Source organism: Canis lupus, chromosome 8, assembly GCF_048164855.1.
Source record: "Canis lupus baileyi chromosome 8, mCanLup2.hap1, whole genome shotgun sequence".
Lineage (NCBI taxonomy): Eukaryota > Metazoa > Chordata > Mammalia > Carnivora > Canidae > Canis > Canis lupus.
Window position 1 is genome coordinate 54039799 of NC_132845.1, and position 23863 is coordinate 54063661.

At 39.9% G+C, this 23863-nt stretch overlaps 1 protein-coding gene and 1 long non-coding RNA gene across 4 annotated transcripts in view; one reads left to right on the forward strand and one right to left on the reverse strand.

Moving 5' to 3' along the window:
- Positions 1-1030: 1030 nt before the first annotated feature.
- The window catches only part of MOSMO (modulator of smoothened), a 63326-nt gene continuing 40493 nt past the window's right edge, over positions 1031-23863 (forward strand). The window contains exon 1 of the mRNA XM_072836127.1: positions 1031-1184. Coding sequence (XP_072692228.1) covers positions 1079-1184 — 106 coding nt within the window. The 5' untranslated portion in view covers positions 1031-1078. The remainder of the gene's footprint in view (positions 1185-23863) is intronic.
- LOC140638552 (uncharacterized) overlaps positions 6047-23863 on the reverse strand; it is a 70083-nt gene continuing 52266 nt past the window's right edge. For all 3 annotated transcript variants that reach the window (XR_012035578.1, XR_012035579.1, XR_012035580.1), the window contains exons 6-9: positions 22074-22283; positions 21407-21526; positions 17236-17312; positions 6047-6202 (exon numbers count right to left, since the gene is read on the reverse strand). This is a non-coding gene — a long non-coding RNA (uncharacterized lncRNA). The remainder of the gene's footprint in view (positions 6203-17235; positions 17313-21406; positions 21527-22073; positions 22284-23863) is intronic.

The following is a 23863-nucleotide window of genomic DNA, read 5'->3' on the forward strand; positions in this document are numbered from 1 at the left end:
CCCACCGCCAAGATTTTATTGATTCGTGAGAGACACAGGCAGAGGGAGGGACTCGAACCCAGGACCCCAGGATCAGGACCTGAGCCAAAGGCAGAAAGAAGCTCAGCCACCGAGCCTCCCAGGCGTCCCTGAAATGATTTTTTTTTTAAAGATTTTATTTATTTATTCATGACAGACACACACACACAGAGTTAGAGACCCAGGCAGAGGGAGGAGCAGGCTCCACGCAGGGAGCCCGGTGCCAACGCGGGACTCGATCCCGGGACCCCAGGATCACGCCCCGGGCCGAAGGTGGCGCTAACCGCCGGGCCACGGGGCTGCCCTGAAATGATCTTCAAAGATAAAACGTTAACGTGTCGGTCTCTTCCCCACCGGGACGGAAGCTTTCGGAGAGTGGGAACCTTGTCTCGCAGGTCCAGGCCGGCATCCCACTAGGTGTCGACAGTCATATGCCAAACGGGGGCAGCCCCGGGCCGACGGCTCCGAAGCGGGCGAGGCCGCCAGGAGGCGCCGGGGGCCGTTCGGGGCCGCGAGCTTCTGGGCAGGCTCCCCGACCTACGCCCGCCGGCTCCCTTCCGGAAGGCTAAAGACCGAGGGGCATCCTGTCACGAAACACTCATTAACGACGACGGCGGTGTGGTTCTTATAGGCAAGAAAGCCAAGAGGCGGCGGGTCCCGGCGGCTCGCCCCGGGCGCAGCGAGGCGGGAGTCCGAGGAGAGAGAGGCCGGCGGAACGCGGGCGGGCCCGGGGCGCCCGGGAGGGGCGGCGGGGCCGGGAGCGCCGAGCGGGGTCACGGCGGCCGGGGGCCGGCCCGGCCTCGCCAGCGCCGCGGCTTCGCTTCCGGGTGAGGGGCGGGCGGGCCGAGCAGTTCCGGGGCGGGCGGCGGTTCCGGCTGTGCGGGCCGCGCCGCGGCTGCTGGTCCCGGGCGCGCGGAGGGCGCGAGTGGCGCGCGGGGGCCGAGGGGGCGCGAGGCGGCGGCGCGGGGACTCCGGGCCCCGGCGGCGGCCCATGGGGCGGGAGGCGTGAGGCCGCGGCCTGCCCGGGGCTCGGGGGGTGGGGGGGGAGCGGGGCGGGGAGATGGATAAACTGACCATCATCTCAGGATGCCTCTTTCTGGCCGCCGATATCTTCGCCATCGCCAGCATCGCCAACCCGGACTGGATCAACACCGGGGAGTCCGCGGGTGAGCGGCGGCGCGCGCGGCGCCGGGCGGGGGATTGGCTGAGGGGCTGCGGGAGCGGAGGGGAGACCCGGCTGAGGGGGGAGCGGCGCTGGAGGGTGCGAGGCGGGGGCCGGCCTGAGGAGGGAGGGGGCGGAGGGGCGAGCGGGGCCGGCGGGCGGAGGGCAGGGCGCGCGGTCGCGACCGCGACCCTGGGGCTGAGGAGAGCCGAGCCCCAGGCTGAGGAAAAGTGGCCGAGGGGCGGCGAGCCCCGGGCTGCGCTGGCGGCTCCCGGACGGGGAAGCAAGCAGGGTGGCGGGGAGACAGTCACTCGGACCTGAGGGACCGCGGAGGAACGAGCTTCGTCCCGGATAGAGGCGGCGGGGCGAGGGGAGGCGGCGCACCGGGGGGAGAAAGTCCGGGTGGGAGACGGGAAGAAAACTGAGGCGGCTGCGAAGGAATTAGAAACTAGGCGGGGAGCCGGGGCCGCGAGGGACGCAGCCTGTGGGGCAAAAGCGAGAACCACGGGAAAGCCGCGCGGGGAGTGACGTGCGGGCCCCGGACCCCAGAGGAGCCGCGGCCGGGTTCCAGGAGTCCCGCCCAGACAGGGTTAGTGGTGCTGAGGGAGCTGGTGTGCTGGGTGCGGGGTTGGGCGGTGGGGGGTCTCCCTCCCCGCGTCCTCGCCCGTCCCCTGCCCCGCTTGGCAGTGTTTAAGACGCATGTGGCTTCCGAATTTTTTCCCTTTGAAGTCTGTGTGGTTATAATTTTGCTTTATTTTAGGCCCGGGAGCTATAATAATACTAATAATAAACTTCGTTTTATGGAGCATCTTTCATTCCAGCGCATCACAAAACGCTTTAGAGATCTTAATAGTAGTTACGAAATTAAATAACACATTAGAGTTGCAAGCAGCCCAGCAGCAGTAGCAGTGCCTGCTGTCACACCGCGGAGCTGTAGGCAGCAGAGACGAGGTGGTGCCCTCAGGAAAGAAGTAGGCATCCTTCTGAAGGGTATCCCAGGTGAATGCCCTTGCAGGGTTTTCCTCATCTTGGCCGCCTCTCTCTCTCTCTCTCTCTCATCTTGGCCGCCTCTCTCTCTCTCTCTCTCTCTCTGTCTCTCTCTCTCTCTCTCTCTCTCTCTCACACACACACACACACACACACACACACACACACACAGTCACACACATACTCACATACGCACTCAGACCTGTGAGACCAAACCTCTAATTAATGTCACAGCTGTCAGGAGAGCTGATCAGAATGAAGGAATGAGCTTGTTTTCTAACCGCTTGTTCAGTGCAGGTGAAGGGAGTATTGGGGGCTGGGAATGTCAGACTCCCTCCGTGAATAATTTGTTATAAAAATGTATCACTGTGCTGTCAAAGTTACTTCTTAAGTATTACTTATGGTTCTGTATTTATCCTGCAATATATTTAGCTCTTTAAAAAAGCTGTAGCTGGGACATTTGTTGCTCCCTCCTTTCTCCCTTCTCTCCTCCATCTAGATCTAGTAACACGAAATCATGCTGTCAGATTTACGGCTTATTAAAATAACACACTAAAAAATTCTCCTTTTCTTGCCTTTACAGTTTTAGCAGAGCTCTTAATTGTAAGACATATAGGATTATTTTGATGTGATTGAGCTGTTGCTAATGCTACTGTGGTAAATTTGCAATATGTAAATGTATCAAATCAACACATTGTATGCCTTATGAACACAATGTCATATGTCAGTTATATCTTAGTTTTTTAAAAATTGTAAGGTGTATAAGAAAGTGTCGGGATGGTTTGGAATTTGATGAAATTGGGCTGTTTCTGAAAATGTTGACAGTGTCGATGTTACTACTAGTTAGTTTATACAGTTATATGTGTGACATCACTTCATGGACAGTTGTTTTCAAACTATATGTGCAGTGACTTCTTTTATGAGACTTTCTTTGAGGCTTTATATACTTAGGGGTAAAGAGGTTTCACTGTTCTAGCAGAGAAGATGCTTTTTGCAAAGTGCTTTTACATGAATCCCAAAGTAACTGTCCATGGAAAAAGACACAGTTGGCCCTTGAACAACATGGGTTTGAGCTGCACTAGTCCACTTATATGGATTTTCTTTGATAAATGCAGTATTGTAAATGTATTTTCTCATGATTATCTTAACACTTTCTTTTCTTTAGCTTTATTCTAAGAATACAATGTATAATACATATAACCTACAAAACGTGTTAACCAGCTATTTGTGTTATTGGCAAGGCTTCCAGTCAATAGGCTATTAGTAGTTAAGATTTAGAGGAGTCAGAAATTATGCATGAATTTTCAACCATGCAGGACAGGAATAACTCCTTCATATTGGTAGACTAAGTCTTCAGCTGTGAGTTGCTGCAGAGATGGGAGGAACAGAAGTTCAAGGACTGAAAAAAGTAGAAAATGTTTGAAATAAGTAAATAGTTGCAGAGAATGGCCAACCAGTGATCCAGTAGGATTGTCTAGCAGCATGGAAGCCTCAATGAAGTCAGTGGTCTAGAACATATAGTGTAATAAGCCATGTATCTTGGCGACCTCCTCTAGTAGTGCTCAACTGCTTTGATACCACTGCATGGTGAAAGCCAATAGAAGGCTTCATTCACATTTGGGGTTTGCCAATGAAATGCAGCAAAATGACAGAGGAGCAAAGGTGTTTAACGTATTGGCCAAAATGTCACTGTAATGATGGCTAATGGATTCTCAGCTAGATCAAAAGTAAAAGTGAATAAAGGAAAGAGCTGATGTATTGGTCAATGAATAGCAGATGGTATATGGTCAATGGAATAGTAGACCCAATAGAATTGAAGACCTGACTAGGAATGATTGATATATCAACGTGGAAGGGCAGGAGATTTTGGTCCAAAGTGACAGTGGGGATGTGTGACTAAAATGGGGTAGAGGAGGTAGATTTTTTCCTAACAGTTTTCCTTTTTTCCTTAACCATCTCAGGATACCCTTCAATTAACTATTCCGTAACTTGGAAGAGGAATAATTGCAGGAGATAGTAGGAACAGTAGGAAATTTTTCAAAATCATATCTAACTATGTTTCTTTTTTTTTTTTTTTTTAAGATTCTATTTATTCGTGAGAAACACAGAGCGAGAGAGAGAGAGAGAGAGAGAGGCAGAGACACAGGCAGAGAGAGGTAGGCTCCATGCAGGGAGCCAGACGTGGGACTCGATCCCGGGACTCCAGGATCACGTCCTGGGCCAAAGGCAGGCGCTTAACCTCTGAGCCACCCAGGGATCCCCCTAACTATGTTTCTTACCTTAAGTATGTCAGACTGTAAGCCCCCCAAAACTTAAATGGGAAGTTCCTTTGTTGACTTGTGCTGTGATAAGACATTACCTGAACTTTGCCTGGTATAGTAAATGTATGCTCAATGTACACTTTTATCTGAGCAGACAGATCTAGTCTTGAGTTTTTAAAGAAATTCTGGGCAGAATTACATCTTCCAATTTAGTGGGACATTTACAGGAAGTTCAAATAAGATTGCAGAGGTGACAGGACTAACTAGCTTTATTCTAAGATCTGCACAGAAGTGACAGCCTAGCAGCAAAAAGTTAATGTGTTGGTTCCCTTCTGTGCATTAAATACAACATATTTTGATTGTGGTGTTTTTACTGCATTTTTTTTAAATGGACAAAATATATTTTGAAAATTGATTCCTAGAGCTGAAAGCTTCTGCAGATGTAATTTGAAAACCACAGCAGTGAACTAGTATAGAAAGTTTCAAGATTCAAATCCAAACTTCATCACTTATTAGCTCTTTGATTTGGAGCAAGTTACTTAGCTTCTCTCTTTACAGTGCTTCCTCTGTAAAACAAGGATATTAATAATACCTACCTCACTGGATTGTTATGATGGTTGAGTTAGTCCATGTAAAACCCTTAGAACAGTCTGACACATACTAAGTGCTCATTAAAAGTTAGATATTGTTGTATTGCCGGTCTCGTTTATAATATGTTAGAATTCTGGTTTTGAAATTAAAGCTCAGAACTTGTTACTGTGAGAACTGACACATTTTCTTTTTAAGATGTTCTTGGAAATAAGGAAATATGAAGAATAATATGACCAGGCTTCGCACAAGCCAAATTCATCTTCCCTCTTGGCATAGGACTTTGTGATCACTCCTATACTGTTCTTCGTCGTTTAGCCTTTCCTTGCTATATTCTGGTCTCTTTACTCTTCAGTTTCTACTTGAACTACCACAGAAGGAAATGAAATATCCAAAAACAAAAAACTGAACAGGATAACTTCCTAAAATCCTGACTAATAAACTATATTATCATAAGGTTGTGGACTACGCTTCATACTGGCAGAATTTTTAGTTCATTTTTATTGTATTGGTGCACAAACAGAGAAAATACATTCCTTTTTTTTTTTTTTTTTTTCATCTGTATGTGGTAACATTTCCTGAAATTGTACTGATGGCTTGTAAGTTATGCACTAACTATTGAAGATATAATGAAACAGAGGTAGATATTATATGTATGAGGAAAGTACATGGGGAGGGGCTCCTTAGTAAGGATCCTAGTGGTTCCTATTAATAAGAAATATTAAATGGTAGGTGAATATAATTGCATAATTCTGTGTCTGGGTCAAATGTCTTCTGGTTACTGGAACTCAACATCAGTAGCAATATCTTTCATTTTATATAGTGCTTTATAGTTTTTGAAAGCAACTTAATATTATCCATGACTTGGTTTGATTTCTTAGGCTTTTTGATTTTGGCCAATATGGAATAGTCCTTTCCACGTCTTTTCCCACATGTCAGTGCTTTGCTCATGAGATTTGAGTTTCAGTGTTTCAGACTCCCTTCAAGAAAACTCTTCATTGAAGTATTACCAATACCTTATTTATGCATATCTTTTTATTTACTTACCAGAGATAAAAATTCTTAAGTGGCTGAAGTTCTTGCCAGATTTCAGAAGAAGGAAAGAAGGAGATTTGTTTTTAATCTTAAAGTGATGTCTTTTGGTTTGTACAAATCCCTTAACTTCACTGTCACTGTTTTCTTATCCCTAAAGAGACAAATTTTTGTGGAGAAAAAAAGGTTTAGTTGTATTGAGCTAATTCTAACAAGCTCAAAGATTCAGCAAAGCTGCTTCTGATAAATGAAAATGATCTAGAGATCCCTTTATGGAGTTATCATCCCTTTACAGCAAGGATTTTAGTGACCGTTTAGGGTTATACTATCCTTTTTTTTTTTTTTTTAAGATTTTATTTATTTATTCATAGAGATGCGGGGGGGGGGGGCAGACAGAGACACAGGCAGAGAGAGAAGCAGGCTCCACGCAGAGAGCCTGACGTGGGACTTGATCATGCCCTAGGCTGCAGGCGGCGCTACCACTGCGCCACCGGGGCTGCCCGGGTTATACTATCCTAAATCATCTGGGATAGCTTTGCTTAGTATTCCTTTTTTTTTTTTTTTTTTTTGCTTAGTATTCTTGATGAAGATTTCCAAATGTTTTCCAAAAGTCTCTTCCAGTACATAAACTCCTCTTTTATGTCTAATCCGAATTTCCCTCTGTACAGTTGGTTATCACATTCACTCTGTAGTCTGTTGTAGTTAGTGTAGTTATTCCTGAAATATTTTCATTCTTCTTCTTTTTTAAATTGTTTAGATTGGATGTTAAAATGTTTAAGGAGGGATCCTTGGGTGGCGCAGCGGTTTAGCGCCTGCCTTTGGCCCAGGGCGCGATCCTGGAGACCCGGGATCAAATCCCACGTTGGGCTCCTGGTGCATGGGTCCTGCTTCTCCCTCTGCATATGTCTCTGCCTCTCTGTGTGTGTGTGTGTGACTATCATAAATAAATAAATTTAAAATAAAATAAAATAAAATAAAATGTTTAAGGAATCACAGTAATTAACACACTCTTTCCTGCTTATATTCTGAACTGAGGGAAAAAAGAATAATTAGGATCCAAAATATTATTTTGTTACTGATAAAGTGGATATTGGAGAATGCGGCTTTTATCTGTAGATTAAGTGAGGGGACACAGATAAGCTAAGAACATTATTCTACAGCCCATCCCTACCCCTATCCGCCATGGGGGAGAAAGGCTTTGAAACCTAGGAGATGGCTGACCTTTTGTGAGGAAGAGATTTCTTTCTGCTCAAGCATAAAACCTGGCAGGAGCTTGGGGAAGTGAAAGATTTGAATAGGGTGTCATTTCCCATTCTGCTGCCCACTGCCCTGTCCACAGGAAATCCTGGTAAACCTCAGATAGGGTGCTTGACATTTGTCATGTAAGAGTTTAAGATCTGTAAGTGGGTACTGGCAATTTTGGGTCCTTGGTTTAAGACATTAAAATTATAAGCCATCCAAGCAGACTTTTTAAATTAAATACTAGAAAATTATTAAACAGGAAGCACTTTCCCCTGAATGGAAACTTCAGTGATCACAAAGGTGCTTTACCACGAAGCAGCTCTGAAACATCAAGTTTAAACAAAGCAGTCTAAAAAAATAAAAATAAAAATAAAATAAACAAAATAGTCTATCCAGAACTTCATTTTATCACTTTGGACATGACTTTTAGTGAAGGACAGAATTTGGTTCTGCCTAAGAGGGCAAAAGTCCTGAGATTGGGGGTGCCTGGGTGGCTCAGTTGGTTAAACATCTGCCTTCAGCTCTGGTCAGGTCATGATGGTCATGATCTTCAGGGTCCTAGGATCAAACCCCACACCTCTTCGGGCTTCCTGCTGAGGGGGTCCTCAGTTTCTCACTCTCCTTCTGCCCCTCCCCCTGCTCGTGTTTAAGCATGCATGCTCTCTCTCTTTCAAATAAATGAAATCTTTAAAAAAAAAAATCTTGAGATTGTATTCTTTAAGAAGCATTAACAAAATTTCTTCAATGGCCTTTTGAATCTTTTTCCAGTAAATTGCTTTTTAAAAAACAGCTTTACTGAAATATAATTCCCATAACCATAAAATTCACCCATTTAAAGTGTGCGTGCAGTGGCTTTTAGTATATTCACAAAGTTGTGCCACTGTCACCACAATCAATTTTAGAACATTTTCAGTACCCCCAAAAGAAACTCCCTCCCTTAGCCATCACCCCTCAACTTCCTGTTCTTAGGCAACCACCAGTCTACTTTCTGTCTCAGAATTTACCTATTCTGAACATTTTATATAAATGGAATCATAAAATATATGGTCTTTCGTGATTGGCCTCTTTCACTTAGCATAATGTTTTCAAGGCTCATCCATATTATTATAGTAAATATTAGTATTTCATTTCTTTTTATTGTCAAATTAATTTATCCATTACTTATTCATCAGTTGAACATTTGGACCAGTACGCTTCTTTTCAAATAATACTTCATTTTTTTAATTTGGGTTTTTAAAAAGTGACATTATCAGTATATATAGTACTTAGCAAATAATGAGAACCTTGAATAAAAATGCAAAGACCAGTCTTTTTTATAGTGTTCACAGGACATACCTGAAGCTTGAAATCATTTATGATGCTGTAAATTTCACAGTGTAGGCCAGATTTTCTAATTCGAGATGAGATTTCCTGAACAAAGCGTTTATTTCCTTTACAGCCTTCATTCCAGAAGTCCTCTCTTTTTACCACTATCAACAGGGATGTAGGCACTTCAGGATGAAGGATATAAGCTAGTAGGCCTAAAAGTTTTGAAGAAGGGGAATTTGGGACCAAGAACATGGACACAAGCCAGGAATAAATGGAAATCACTAAAAGGCAGGAAATTCTGAAAAAGTAATGACAGAGTGATGATGCCATTCCATTTATTAGACTGACCAGAACTTCTTAAATTCTGTCACTTGGCTGTTAGAGCCAAAGCTTTGAAAGCTGGAATACTGTGTTGTCTACATCAGCCCTCCGCTGTTCAGCAGGGTATGACCTACAGCAGTGTTGTTGTTTAACCTCTTTTCTGATAAATACTGGGTTTGTATTGGAGTTACAACAGAGGAAAATTAAAATAGTCCCCCAGGATTGAGAGTCAGCCATATCTAGATCTGATTCTTGGATTCCCTTTTTGTAAGTTTTATGACTTGGGGCATGTAATTTGATTTCTCAGCTATAAAATGGGGACAATGTGGTTGTGAGGAAATAAACCATGGCATATGAGGAATTAGCACATGGTCTAGTACCTAGCAAAATGCTCCAATGTTAGTCATAATTATTGTATAAGAAGTCCAGACTTTTTTTTAATATTCCCATTTTTATTCCTGTCTGCCTTTAAAAAAAATATTTATTTATTCATGAGAGACAGAGAGACAGAGAGAGAGAGAGAGAGAGAGAGAGAGGCAGAAACATAGGCAGAGGGAGAAGCAGGCTCCATGCAGGGAGCCTGATGCAGGACTCTATCCCAGGACCCCGGGATCACGCCCTGAGCCGAAGGCAGATGCCCAACCTCTGAGCCACCCAGACATCCCATCAGTCTTACTTCCTTACAGCTTGCCTTGTTCCAAAAAGAGACTTAAGAATGGGACACCTGGGTGGCTCAGTCAGTTAAGCGTCTGCCTCCAGTTCAGGTCATGATCCTAGGGTCCTGGGATCAAGCCCCACATCGGCTCCCTGCTCACAGGGAGCCTGATTCTTCCCCCTCTTCCCAGCTCGTGCTCTCTCTCTCTCTCTCTCTCTCAATAAATATATAAATAATATAAATATTATATATAATATAATTATAATTATATTATAAATATTTTTAAAAGAGACACTTAAGGTAACATGGTATGTCTGTATTTGAGTATAACTGAAAGCCAAGTCCAATCTAGAAAGAAAGACTACAAAGTCCATTGTAGTGGTAATATCAACTTGAGGGGACACATACAAGCACTCAAACTAAGACGTGCATTGGGTTTCTATGTCTCTGGAGCAGATTGAAGAGGCTTTCTAAATGAAAGGCAGCCTAGCTATAGTAGAAAGGGCACACGGGTTTTGGAGTGAAACCAAAACCAACGTGTAGTCAGAGCCCAGTCCTGCTATTTACCAGCCATGTAATTAATTTTAAACAAGTGGTAGTTGAGAGTTTTTTTATTAATAAAAATTATATCATTCAGACTAGATTAATACTTTTTTCAACCCTTCCAATTGTTATGCAGGCTCAGACTCCCAGCTTTCTGTTTTCCTGTAGGTTAAGGAGTAAGAACCACAGTGCATTGTGAAAATCCTTTAGTTCAGAAGTTATTTTTAAATGAATATATCTAAGAGCTGGTGGTCTATAAACTTCACAGTTGGATATCAAGAGTCGATTAATCTCACCTCAAAGCCTGGAAATATGTTTGGATATATGAGATTGCTTCTATAGAGACCTGGCAAATAGCATAACTGAAAATTTAATCTTTGATATGGAATAAAATTTCTTCTAGTTGTCATTAGCTTCTGTAATGCAACTGTGAGTTTTTGGTTTTTTTCCATACTTCATTTTAATGCATATTCAAGCAGTGGGCTGTATTCTATAATCTTATAGGGGAGATTTAGTCACATAATGAAGTATTGTTGTTTATGAAATTGTTATTGTTGGATTGTAAATAAGAGCTTAATTAGTTGAATGGATAACTATTTACATAGTGACCTTATTTTATACCCCCTAAATAACCCAGGGGATTAGGTTATACAGTGACAGCAGTGACAGTATATAGGTATAAATTTCATATTTACAGCTTTACTTGTCTATGATGATTTATGTAAACATGACATCATATCTTTTTGGTTGTCAGAATGTTTTATTTTCAAGCTCTAGAGCTACACGATTTTTCCCAAGTGCTTTCTCTAATTCTTTGCCCATCTAGCAGCTGGCTGCTAAAAAGTTTAATACTTACATCACCTGATACAATTGATAACAACAGATTGGATCTAGTGGCTATATTATTTCACTGTTTGTTGGCTCAAACTGATGAGAAAAACTAATATTTATTGAAATACTGGAGAGGTTAAACAATAGCCATGAAGGAACCTAGGAATCTTTGAATATCAAGGTGCCTAAAAATAAGTTTCTGGGTCAAAGTCACCTTTCAGTAACATACGTATGCAAACCTTACTCTGTGTTCTCTCATTAGCTGTAAATTATAGGGAGGAGAATCCTTACCAGATATTCCATGAGCAAGTAGAATGTGATGATTGGGACTTACTGCCTTAGAGTTGACAAAATAGAGAAGCATATGAATTTGGGTGTTACTCTCACTGATACATGTATTTATGAGTATATACCAAAAACGTGTAATTTACTTACATGAGGTTTCAATGTATGACTCCAGTTTCAAAGCAAAGTGACATTTCTTTGAATTACTGCTCTATTTTTTTTTTTTTTAATTAGGGAGAAAAGGCTGCCCTTTTTGTATGTCTCTTTACACTAGCTCTGCTATAAATAAAAGGTCACATTTGGCATTTTGACACTTGGCTGTTGTATATATTGAGCAAAAAGGCAGCTGTTGACTTTTAATATAGTCCCTGTTGACCCAGGGACTATATACTGCTATCATTAGAGATTAAAAAGGAGTAAAGATAAATGCATTGGTTGGGTAAGAAAGAATATGGGAGAGCAAAATTTCAGAGTCTCCCCATTTGTGATGTATTCACAGTAAGCTATTTACCTGGAACATCACTGGGTCTACTTTCAGCTGTAATATAGAAGATTTTTTTTCAAAAACAGGCCATGTTCAAGTTAGTTCTGCTGACCAGACCACTAACTCAAGAGGCAAAGATTTCTAAGACCATTTCGCTTATCACCATTTCATTTTAAAAGTACCATTCATTTTAATAAAATCTTTAATTTACTATGCATATTTCTTAGATCTTCCCATAAATATTTCCTATACCACTGGACTTTTATTCCAGACAGCCTCACAACAAATGTTTATTGAAGTACGTGAGACCTCTAAGGAAGTGTACTAAATATTCTGAGAGATTGCGTGTAAGCAAATGAAAAAGTATTTTATCCTCAAGAAACCTGCACTCTATTTGGGAAGGTAAAATTATATATGTAAGAAATGTGTCAAATATGTGATTTCTGCCCAGGTGGTCGAGGAGGAGATGACATTTGAGCTTAACAGAAGATACACTTAATGATGAATATTTAAATAGTTTTGAAGATTTGGGCAGTGCATGTCCTTGAGGGTAAAATGGCATGAGTAAAAGCAGGGAAATTTCTGTTCCAGTCCATTTCTATACATTGCTGCTAAATTCATCTTTCTAAAGGATAAATGTTACAATAATCACAACTGCTTATATAGTATTTACTTTTTGACAGATACTTTCCTAGGCACTTTATGTGTATTTACTAATTTAACCTTTGCAACATCCATCTATAGATGCTGTTATTAGCCTTCACAGAGATACAGAGAAGTTATGTAACTTGCCTAGGGTCACACAGCTGATATATGAAGAACTGAGATTTGAACCCAGGAAGTTTAGCTCCAAAATCCTGGATATTAACCACTTCATGTGCTTGTACCAGAAACCGTCAGTGACTCTTCAATCTTCCACAGTATAAGGGCATTCAAGTATCTTCACAATATGGCGTTAGCTTACCTTTCCAACCTTAGATCCTACTTTTTCCCCTGCATGGATCTGTGTTTTAGCTCCTCTGTATTACTTTGTTTCCTAAATACAATCTGTATTCTCATTTCTACAACTTTGTTTGTGTTATCTATTCTCAGACTGAAATGCTCTCTCACTCTGCCCAGTCTTATCAGCCTTTCCCATCTTTTAAGTATATTTCAACTGCCATCTTTGTAAAAACTTTTTTGATCCCTTCCTCAAAGTCATCCCCCCGCCCCTAACACCAACCCCTTGGTAATACCTCACACACTTTTCATGGTAGCATGTCTGTATCATGGTTATTTGTGTGTCACTTGCCTGTTTTCTAGTAGAAATCTGGTAGATTTTTTTTTAGTTACCTAACAGTAGAGAATATGATTTATTGATCTCTATACCTTCGGTAGCACTCTGTCCAGCCTTGCAAATGGCAAGAAAGAGAAGGTGTTATGGTTAACCCTAAGAATTTAAACCTAGAGTAAGAACAGAATTGGGAATTTTGGAGAATGAGCTGATTTATGGGCAAAAGTGATGTGTTTGGTTCAGACATGTTATGTTTGAAGTCAGAATAGAATATCCAGGCAAAAATGGACTAAAGAGAGTAATATTTGCCATTCCTAATCTTATCTTATTTTTGCTAGCATAACACTTATGTTGTTACATAGATCAAATTATTGCTTAGTAGCTGCATATTCATGGAATGCAGGGGTTTTTTTTTTTTACATTTATCAGTTGGTTTTCATTTTGGAAGCAAGACCCAGCTACCATATAGTCATTTCCAACTTTTTAAAAAAGATTTTATTTATTCATGAGAGACACACAAAGAAAGGCAGAGACACAGGCAGAGGGAAAAGCAGGCTCTAGGGGGGAGCCGATGTGGGACTTGATCCCAGGACCCCAGGATTACACCCTGAGCCAAAGATCATACCACTGAGCTACCCAGGCATCCTGTCATTCCCAACTTTGATTTAAAAAAAAAAAAAAAAATATATATATATATATACACACACATATATATATATATAATATATATAATATATATTTATGTACATACATATACTAAGATGAGGGGCACCTGGGTAGCTCAGTTGATTAAGTGTCCAACTCTTGAGCTTGGCTCAGGTCATGATATCAGGGTCATGAGATCATGCCCCATGTTGGGCTGTGCACTTAACAGGGAATCTGAGATCCTTTCCCTCTCCTCCTCCCCACCTCTCATGCATGTGCTCTCGCTCTCTCTCTCTCTCTCTCTAAAAAAAAAAAAAAAAAAAAAACGTGCGCGCTCGCTCTCTCTCTAAAAAAAAAAAAAAAAAAAGATGAAAGTTAATTTGTAGGTTGAATGTTGGTTCCTGGATCAATACAGGAGTTAGATTACTAGGTAAGACCATGTTGTAGCTGAAATATTCACTTCTGTAACAACAAAAAAATAGTATAAAGCAGTACAGTTGCATTGCTAATAGCATTTTTAAAAATCTAAAAAGTCTCCCCCCCCCAAAAAAAAGATAAAAAGGACTAAGAAAAGGGAGCTTATTTCTCTGATCCTTTAATTTGCCAATTTGACTTTAAAGCTTTGAGATCCCTATAGTCAGAGGTATTGTAATAGTGTTGCGTGGTGACAGAGGGTAGCTACACTTGTGGTGAGCACAGCATATTGTATAGACTTGATGAATCACAATGTACATCTGAAACTAGTGTAACATTGTGTGTCAACTGTACTTCAATTAAAAAAAAAGCTTATGACATTCCTGCTATGTGATATTAGGTGCTTCACTGAGATTCTATTTACATTTGTCAACAATATTTTTTGTCATTTTTTACTTCCAAATTGCCTATCAGAGAAAGACAAGAGAATTTGCAGGAAATGGTATGTTTAAGGGATTCCCTCAGGTGAAATAGCCTGAGACAGAGTTAAATCAGTGGAGACCAGGAAGGTGTGTCTGAGTGCATGAAAGTTCATAGATATGTGTGATGTGTTATGGTGGGGAATGGACATGGGGGAGATGAGGAATTTGTAATGGGTAAATGATCTCTCTCAGGGGGGGAACAAGGTGTTACAGAAGAAGTTGGATCCAGTGTCCCTCATCCAATGGAAAGGGCTGTGAGTCTGCACTAGAATGATTACTGTTTGTTGAGGGGGACCCATAATGGACAGAGTAAGGAGAAAAAAAAAATTTATATGCCAGTTAGGGTTTAAGATGGTGCAAAATATTTTTAACATGACGTGTGCCTCTCTTTTGTTTAAGATTTAATTTTTTAAAAAAATTGACCGCACAAACGGGGGATGTGATAGGCAGAGGCAGAGGGAGAAGGAGAAGCAGACTCCCTATCAAGCAGGGAGCCTGACACAGGGCTCCATGACCTGAGCCAAAGGCAGATGCTTAACCGACTGAGCCACCCTGTATGATAAATTCTTAAACAATTATTTTATTAAGAAAATCATAGTGAAAATAGATTGGGGATTGATGTCAGAACTCAGTTGAAGTTCTGCCTCTGCCATTTACCAGCTATGTTGCTTTGGGCATGTTACTTGGCCTCTTTAAGATTTGGTTTCCTCATCTATAAATGGGAATAATACCATTTACCTTGCAAGGTGGCTCTAAGAACTAAAGTTAATATATCTGAAACACCTACCAGGACAGACATTTATAGTAGCTAATTGTTGTTATGTAATTAAATGGATTAATCTCTTCTTACATTGGATAAATAGGATATAATACAATTGATTATTTACCTATTGTACAGTCATCAAAAGCAGTCTGTTTTTTTTAACTAGGATATGTCCTGTGTTAGACCCCGTACCCCATTTCATTTTTAACATACACACTGTACTGTGCCCCTGCTACTTACTTGGATTGCTGCCTTCTTCCACTAAGAGCAAAGAGTACCAGGAAACCTATCCAAATGTTTATATGAAAGTGCTGTTCTTCATGTCAAAGGTGACATGTTTGGGGAGATTTCCCAGTAATGATGACGGATTATACTAAGCCATTAACATTCTGTCAACCTTACTCTAGCTAACATTTGCTAAGTGGGTTATGGATTGTAGTCTGTGGCCCTAGAGTAGATTTCCCCCCAACTGGCTAAGTGTATAAAGCAGGACCCTGACCTCATTAGTTGAAGTCAGTAACCAAGTTAGATAAAGAATTTGAAAGTTAAAAAGTTAAAGCAAAGCATGATTGATGATCACAGGTAGCCTATAAGATCATTTGCTTAAATCCTATTCATTTGCTTATTATGAAGCATAAGATGAGTATATTTCATTATCCTGAAGATAAAATAATTTCACAATTTAAATTTTAAAAAAGTCAAATTGCTTAAAAAACCATATCAATAAATCTTATTTTATTTTATTTTTTAAAATATTTTATTTATTTATTCATGATAGAGAGAGAGGCAGAGACACAGGCAGAGGGAGAAGCAGGGTCCATGCCGGGAGCCTGACGTGGGACTCGATCTGGGGACTCCAGGATCATGCCCTGGGCCAAAGGCAGGCGCTAAACCGCTGAGCCACCCAGGGATCCCCCAATAAATCTTATTTTAAACAGATGTATACAGTTATATATCAGCATATTAGATCACCTTTAGGACTCCCACTCTAGCTAAGATTTAGTGGGTTAGGATTAGATGACAAACAATTCTTGGGGTACCTGGGTGGCTCAGTCAGTTAAGTGTCCAACTCTTGATTTTGGCTCAGGTCATTATCTCGGTCATGAGACCAAGCCCCATGTTGGGCTCTGCGCTTAGCAGGGAGTCTGCTTGAGATCTTTTCCCTCTCCCTCTGCCCCTTGCCCCCCGCTCACGTTTTCTCTCTCTCTCTCTCTTTCTCTCTCTCAAATAAGTAAATAAATCTTAAAAAAAAAAAAAAAAAAAGACAACAGGCAACTTTTATATGTTGAAACATCATTGATATAGGAGTAGCCCAGGAGCTTTAGAGGACTCTTTCTGGTGGTATCTGCTACTTACCACCCAGTAGGTAACTATTCTCCAATAACTGTTTAGAATCCCACAGTAGCTAGTAAGATGCCTGCTTTAAGTAGACCTCCCTCTATTTAAGATGTGAGTATCCTTTATTGTATCTTCAATTATCAAGGAGGTTGGGTACTTTATGGACTTTCCCACTGTGCTATTTTTATTTACTTTTTTGTCTTTATAAGATGATGGCTAGTGCTTTTGTTCTCTCTGTTAGCCTAGAGTTAACTAAAGTGTTGTATCCCTCATGCATTCCCTCCTACTGCCCACTGCCCCCCCTCTTTAGGAGCCTGTAGCATATTCCCAACTTGGCCGTTTAGGCATTCATACCCAGATAAAAAAAGTCTGGGGTGCAGAAGTCATCAGCTCTTCCAGATGGTCAGGGAACTAACGCAGTTCCTACTGACTTTTCTTATATCCCACTTAGATACCACACACAACCCTCATATTGTGCTCAGTTCCTATTTCTCTGAGCTCAGGGTGTCACTGAAGTCTTTTTTTAGGAGAATTCATCTACTTCTGTAATGAGGAAGAGGATTATCTTTTGACTATTGTTTTACAGGCTGTAGTGGTACTTACTCCTTTTGTGTGAACCTGTTCTTTTATACACATTCCAGAAACTCTTCAGTAGTTCTGTTTGTTGTCATTTTCCCATGCTATTAGAGAATTAAAAAAAAATAATTATATATATATATTTACATATATATATATATATAAAACCTTGTCTTTTCAGTGGAATTTGGAGAAAGGAGAGTAATTTGACTCACTTTACCTCTCTTTTTTTTTTTTTTTTTAAATATTTTATTTATTTATTTAGGATAGTCACAGAGAGAGAGAGAGAGAGAGAGGCAGAGACACAGGCAGAGGGAGAAGCAGGCTCCATGCACCGGGAGCCCGACGTGGGATTCGATCCCGGGTCTCCAGGATCGCGCCCTGGGCCAAAGGCAGGCGCCAAACCGCTGCGCCACCCAGGGATCCCTCACTTTACCTCTCAATGGCATTTAATAAATATTCATTGAATGAGAGAAATCAGTGAATGGCTAGTGCAGCTGAGTTGTGTAAATATTTACAAATATTTATAAGAGATTTAGTCCATATTGACATACTATCTTTTAAATTTTTATTAGTATTGGGAACGTTATGATATAGTAATTTTCCTAAGATCACATATTTTCTTTATGTAAGCCAGAAAAGGCTTAAATTCTATAGTCCCCATATGGCAGGAACATAGGTGTCATCAGTTTGAATGCAGGAGGCATTATAGTTAAGTGGCTAATAGCACAGACTGGAGTCTGGGTTCACATTCTATTTATGTCGCTTACTAGCCGCATGATCTTGGCCAACATACTTCAGAGGTCTGTTTGAAGATTAAAGTATTTGTGTACATAAAACACTTAAGTGCTTGGCACATAGCAGCATAAGCATCAACTAAAATTAATGGGACTAACTTTGAAGAATCTTAGCTATAATCTTTTCAGTAGCCATAGACCCCTATCTTAAAATTGATCATAAATGCTATGTAGTTTTAAGTTGTACATGTAAATGTTACCATTACTAGAATTCACATTCTAGCCCATGGACAAATTGCCAGAATTTCTACCTTATGTAACAAATAGAACTACTACTATAATGAAGTAGAAGGAGGATGCTTTGCTTGAACCATGCATATGTTTTATATATTCAGAAAATTAAGAATGATGGAAAGAAAGCAAATCCTAATGCTGAGTACAAATTGAAAACAGTGAGCTTAACGATATCAAATTGATAATGTAACTACCAAGGAAAAAAGAAGTAACTTTTGAACATAGAATTCTGACTGTGCTCCCTTAATGGGATATAGCCTAAGGACAAAAAGAACAGCAAAGAAATATTGAATTCAGTGGGTAGCAAACCCTCTGTAATAGCTCTTCTCAAGAAATGTTATTCCCATGTTGCTGATGAAAAAGCATATTCAAAGAGAGAAATGATTTGCCTGGCATCATTTAATTAGGTGGTAGAGCTGGATTCAGAAGTCTGTGTTCTATTCATTATACCACACCGCTTTTTTTAATGTTTATAGTGTGCTATTCAAATGAGTTGCTGTGCTACCATCCTGGTTTCATTAGTACCTATCCCCCTTTCTTTTATTGGCATCAACTGTAATTAGTCAGAACCACATTTTCAAGAGCTCCCTAACCTCTTGAATCTCCTTTCCTTCAAGAATTTCATTTCATGCAATCATGCCTACTTCTTTGAAATCTGCCTTCCTAAATTAAAGGGTATGTGACTATTCCCACCCTTTTTTTTTTAATGAATTCTTAGATGACCTGATAGATTTTCCTTTTGATTCTCATTTGTCCTACTTCATCAATAACTAGTTTCCTAAATTATAGCTAGTGTCAAAGTCATAATTATTACAAATATTGTCTGTATTAATAACCAAGCCTGGAGCTTGTACATGAGAGAGCTGCACTCTTAAATACTTAAATACATTAGTCTATTTGTAATTTAAGATATCACATGGTGACTTGGTAAGACATGTAGGAGGAGAGTGGTAAAGAATGCCTTCGTTGGACCTGCATTGTTTGCATGAGAAATAGTACAACAGGTATTACTTTTTGTTTTATTTTTTTTTAAGATTTTATTTATTTATTCATGAGAGACACAGAGAGAGAGAGAGGCAGAGACACAGGCAGGCTCCATGCAGGGAGCCTGAAGCGGGACTCGATCCCGGGACTCCAGGATCACGCCCTGGGCCAAAGGCAGGCACTAAACCACTGAGCCACCCAGGGACCCCCTGGGTATTATTTTTTAAATTCTGTTTTTTTTAAATTTATTTATTTATGATAGTCACAGAGAGAGAACGAGAGAGAGAGAGAGAGAGAGTGAGATGGGCAGAGACACAGGCAGAGGGAGAAGCAGGCTCCATGCACTGGGAGCCCGATGTGGGATTCGATCCCGGGTCTCCAGGATCGCGCCCTGGGCCAAAGGCAGGTGCTAAACCGCTGCGCCACCCAGGGATCCCTAAATTCTGGTTTTGAAATGATGCATTCATTAAAGAAGGCAAATAAAAATAGCAATGAAACAAAGACGTAATAACTGGTATTTAAATGAACTCTGTCTTTTGAACAGGGCATGATGAAGGGGGAAAGTATGTAGATATCTTGAGTACACAAGCTACTATTTGAGATTTTGCTGAGTAGAAATGATGGGAGGAATCAAACCTTACAAAGATTTAGTTGAATCTACTTTAAAGTACTTTGTGTAGTAAATCTCTCAACTTATTTTTAACATTACAGCATTTGAAGAACCTTTTCTTGAATTAGCAGAATCAAAATGAAACTCTTTTTAAACCATTCCTGAACTGTCTTTTAAACGTGTGACTTTAAAAATGTAATTTCATAATAATATACCAGAGAAATTGTCCAGAAGTCAAGGACCAGAATTTTAACATAGTTATTATTAAAAGTAGGGTTGGCAATCAGATTAATTTGAAAAAATGCTTTTAACCAGAATTAAGAATGTAAAATAGTGTTACAGTCTTTTATTAGATTAACCGAGTTTCTTAACACCTGGAGAAAATTATTTTAGTGTTTCCTATCCAAAATAGCTGTTTGTGGGGAATGTGCCACTTGGCTGTGGAAGTCCGTGTTTATAAGACCTCTCTATTGATGATCCAAAGGTTTTAATTCTCTGGACAAACATTCAAGAAAAATCAAACTGTTTTACAAAAGTATTCTTAAATAGTAGACTTTGAGCACAGCTGACGAGTCATACCTGGTTCATATTCTATCTCCAGCTTTTTTTAATTGGCACCTAGTCATTTAGTCTGTTATTCAGTTTCCTCACTGGATTGTTTCCAGAATTAAATGAGCATAGGTAAAGCACTTAACACCATGACGGGCACTGAGTAAACACCCATAATATAGTGGCAGCTATTACTGATCTTGTCACCTCCAGATTAAGAGTGATGGAGAAAGGAAATTTATTATGAGTGTCCTTCATTTTAATGTCAAAGTTTTATTTTATTTTTTTTTAAGATTTTATTTATTTATTCATGACAGACACAGAGAGAGGGAGAGAGAGGCAGAGACACAGGCAGAGGGAGAAGCAGGCCCCATGCAGAGAGCCCGATGTGGGACTTGATCCTGGGACTCCAGGATCATGCCCTGGGCTGAAGGCAGGCTCTAAACCGCTGAGCCACCCAGGGATCCCTAATGTCAAAGTTTTAAAGTAGAAATTTAAGATAAAACTAGATTTTTCTGAATCTAAACACTTGAGATTCTGTTTGGGAAGTGAGAAAGGAAGCTGCCCGATACCTACTCTGCAATGGCAAGAAGATTGAATTTCTAATTTGTTCCCTGCCCTTAGCCTCTGCCTTCATTCCTCTGCCTCAGTATGAAAATTTCTCTGTTCCTTTGGAGATTCTTGCCTGACAGAAACAGAGAACAATCTCCAGGAGTTTTATTAGAGCTAACCATACCCTTTTGGGATAACATCTGGATGCAGTTTCAGTCTTTAAAGTCTATAATTCTTTAGGTCATTAAATTCCTATACTTCTAAATTATTGGTTTCAGTTCTTTTCCTAGATTGTGCCCATCCATTTTAAGAGCTGTATGTCTTTTATCCAGAAAATATAAAGTATGTAATTGACATCAATAAAAAATCATTATCAGTTAAACTGGAAAGGAAAACTGGAAACTTTCTTATTTTCAAATTTTCGTAATACAATTATTACACCAAACATATCCATGCATATACATATACGCACATATATACAAATGCAATTTTCTTTTATGTGACCGATCAGTTGCAGTAAGTAGCAGAAGTTATGATATTTGTCTGATTATAATCATGTCAGCGTCACCATGGATAGATAGGCTGCTGGACTCTGGAATGTAAAGAAAGAGAATTCTATCATCAGAAGCACATTAATTCATACTTTCTGAATATCTGAAGGGTGCTTTAACCTTACTTCTAAAATAACTGTTTCCTTTCTTAATTTACCTTTTTCTGTATTTACTCTTTTTAGCAATTATTGTGTATAATCTACTCAGTCATATTTCCTTTAATTTTTTCTTTCTAATATTTTATTTTCCTAAAGGTGATATAAATTATATATCTCATGTTCTACATTTATACTCCACTTAGCATTCCCTTACTACCATATATGTGAATGAGTTCAGAGCTTTGTTTCCTTTACCACTTTTGCAGTGTTCATATTTTTAAGTCATAAAAGGCAGATTGTTTAATACACATTCCTAGGATTTTAAATCCCTCCAAGTTCAAAAGTACTTTTTTTCTAAGCTGTTAGATATATGTATGATTCATAACACGAAACAGGTTGCCTATTGTTCTTTCTTAATTGAGTTGACATTTACAGTCTTCTGGCCTTATCTGTCTAGGGACAAAATCTAACATACTCTAATGTCACATACATTAAATTAGGTCTTATGGTTTGAGAAGATTCTCTTTTCTTCATTCTTCTTTCCTTTTTAAAGCTTTTACCCCTCCTTTCATTGTATCACTAAAATGTGGTCTGGCAGTCAGTTGACTTGGAACTTTAGACAATTAAATCATCTGGACAGAAAATGCTGTTGAATTCTTAACAGCTTTTCAGCAGTTATTTGGACCTCTTGTAGAAATTTCTGAAAGAGAAAGAGAAATTTCTAAAAGACTGGTTTTTCAGATTCCTCCCCCATAAACCTGTTTCTTCACATTACCCCCCACCCCGATTCTGAAAGTTACCTAGCAAAATATGTAGTTATTATTTGTTGTTATTTCCTACTCTAGATATAATCTATAGCATATATTCTACTTTCGCTCTGATTCAGGTTGATAAAGGAGAATGAATTGAGCCTTAGTACTCTCTTGGGTGTTTTATTTTGCAGACTTGCTTGTAGATAGATATTCACTGGGATACGGAATGTATAATGCATCATTGCAGGAAAAGATTCAAATACAAAGTATTTGAAAATCAAAACTATTTTCTGGTCAGGTTAAACATGTCTGCACAGATCTTAATCAGATAAGGCAGATCACTATTTTTCTATTTGAAACTTTGCTTAGAATGTCTGAACATTAAGTGCTTCATACTTATTTCTAGGTAAAGAGAAATCAGTTTTCTCTTTACAATTAAATATTTCTAGTAGCTTGGAACTTTTTTTTCTTAAGTATTCTTTTGAGCTGGCAAATGATCACAGAAGTGATTCTGACTTAAAGTTCGTTTAGCCCAACCTTTGGAAAGTATTTTTTACCCTCTCTAAGGCAAGATGCCATAAATAAAACCCAGTTTTAGGGGCATCTGGGTGGGTCAGTGGTTGAGCATCTGACTCTTGATTTCAGCTCAGGTTGTAATCTCAAGGTCATGAGATCGAGGCACATATTGCAGCTATGAGTTCCACCTGGAGTCTGAAATTCTCTCCCTCTTGGTCCCTACCAACCCCTCCCCACTGCCCTCTCTGCTCATGCATCCTCTCTCTCTCTCTTTAAAATAAATAAATAAATAAAACATTTTAAAAATTAAAATATTAGTGAGAGCTACAGATAATTAAACAGTTAATTGGAATTCAGTAAGAAGAGCACTGGGAGAGTAGTAAGCACATGTTGCTGTGGGAGCACATCAGAGTACCTTTAATTCAGGCTTGGAAGGTTAGAAAGGACCATAGGGAGGAATGACATCTAAGCTGAGATCTAAAGAGCAAACAGGAATTGACCAGAGAAGGGAAGGATGTAAAAATGGTCCAGGTAGAAGGAAAAACAAGTTTTGTGTAGGGACCTGAAAGTTTTGTGTGCCTGATAATAGTAGTTTGAAAGGAGGAGTGGCATTAGATGCCTATGGATGGGGAAGCAGGGACTAGATGATGAAGAGCTTATTTTGATGAAGAGCTACGTCCTCCTTGCTCCCTGTTTTTTAAACAGATTTATTGGTATATGATTCACATGCCATATAGTTTATCCCTAAAGTGTACCATTCACTGGCTTTTAGTATATTCTCAGAGGAGTTATGCAGCAACCATCACCATGGTCAGTTTTAGAACATTTTCTTCACTTCAGAAAGTAACTCTGCGTATCCTTCATTTCTCCCCTCCCAACTATCCCAGCACTAAGCAACTACTATTCTACTTTGTCTCTGTATACTTACCTATTCTGCACATTTCATAAACGTGGAATCATATAATATGTAGTCTTTTGTGACTGGCTTCATTCACTTAGCCTAATGTTTTCA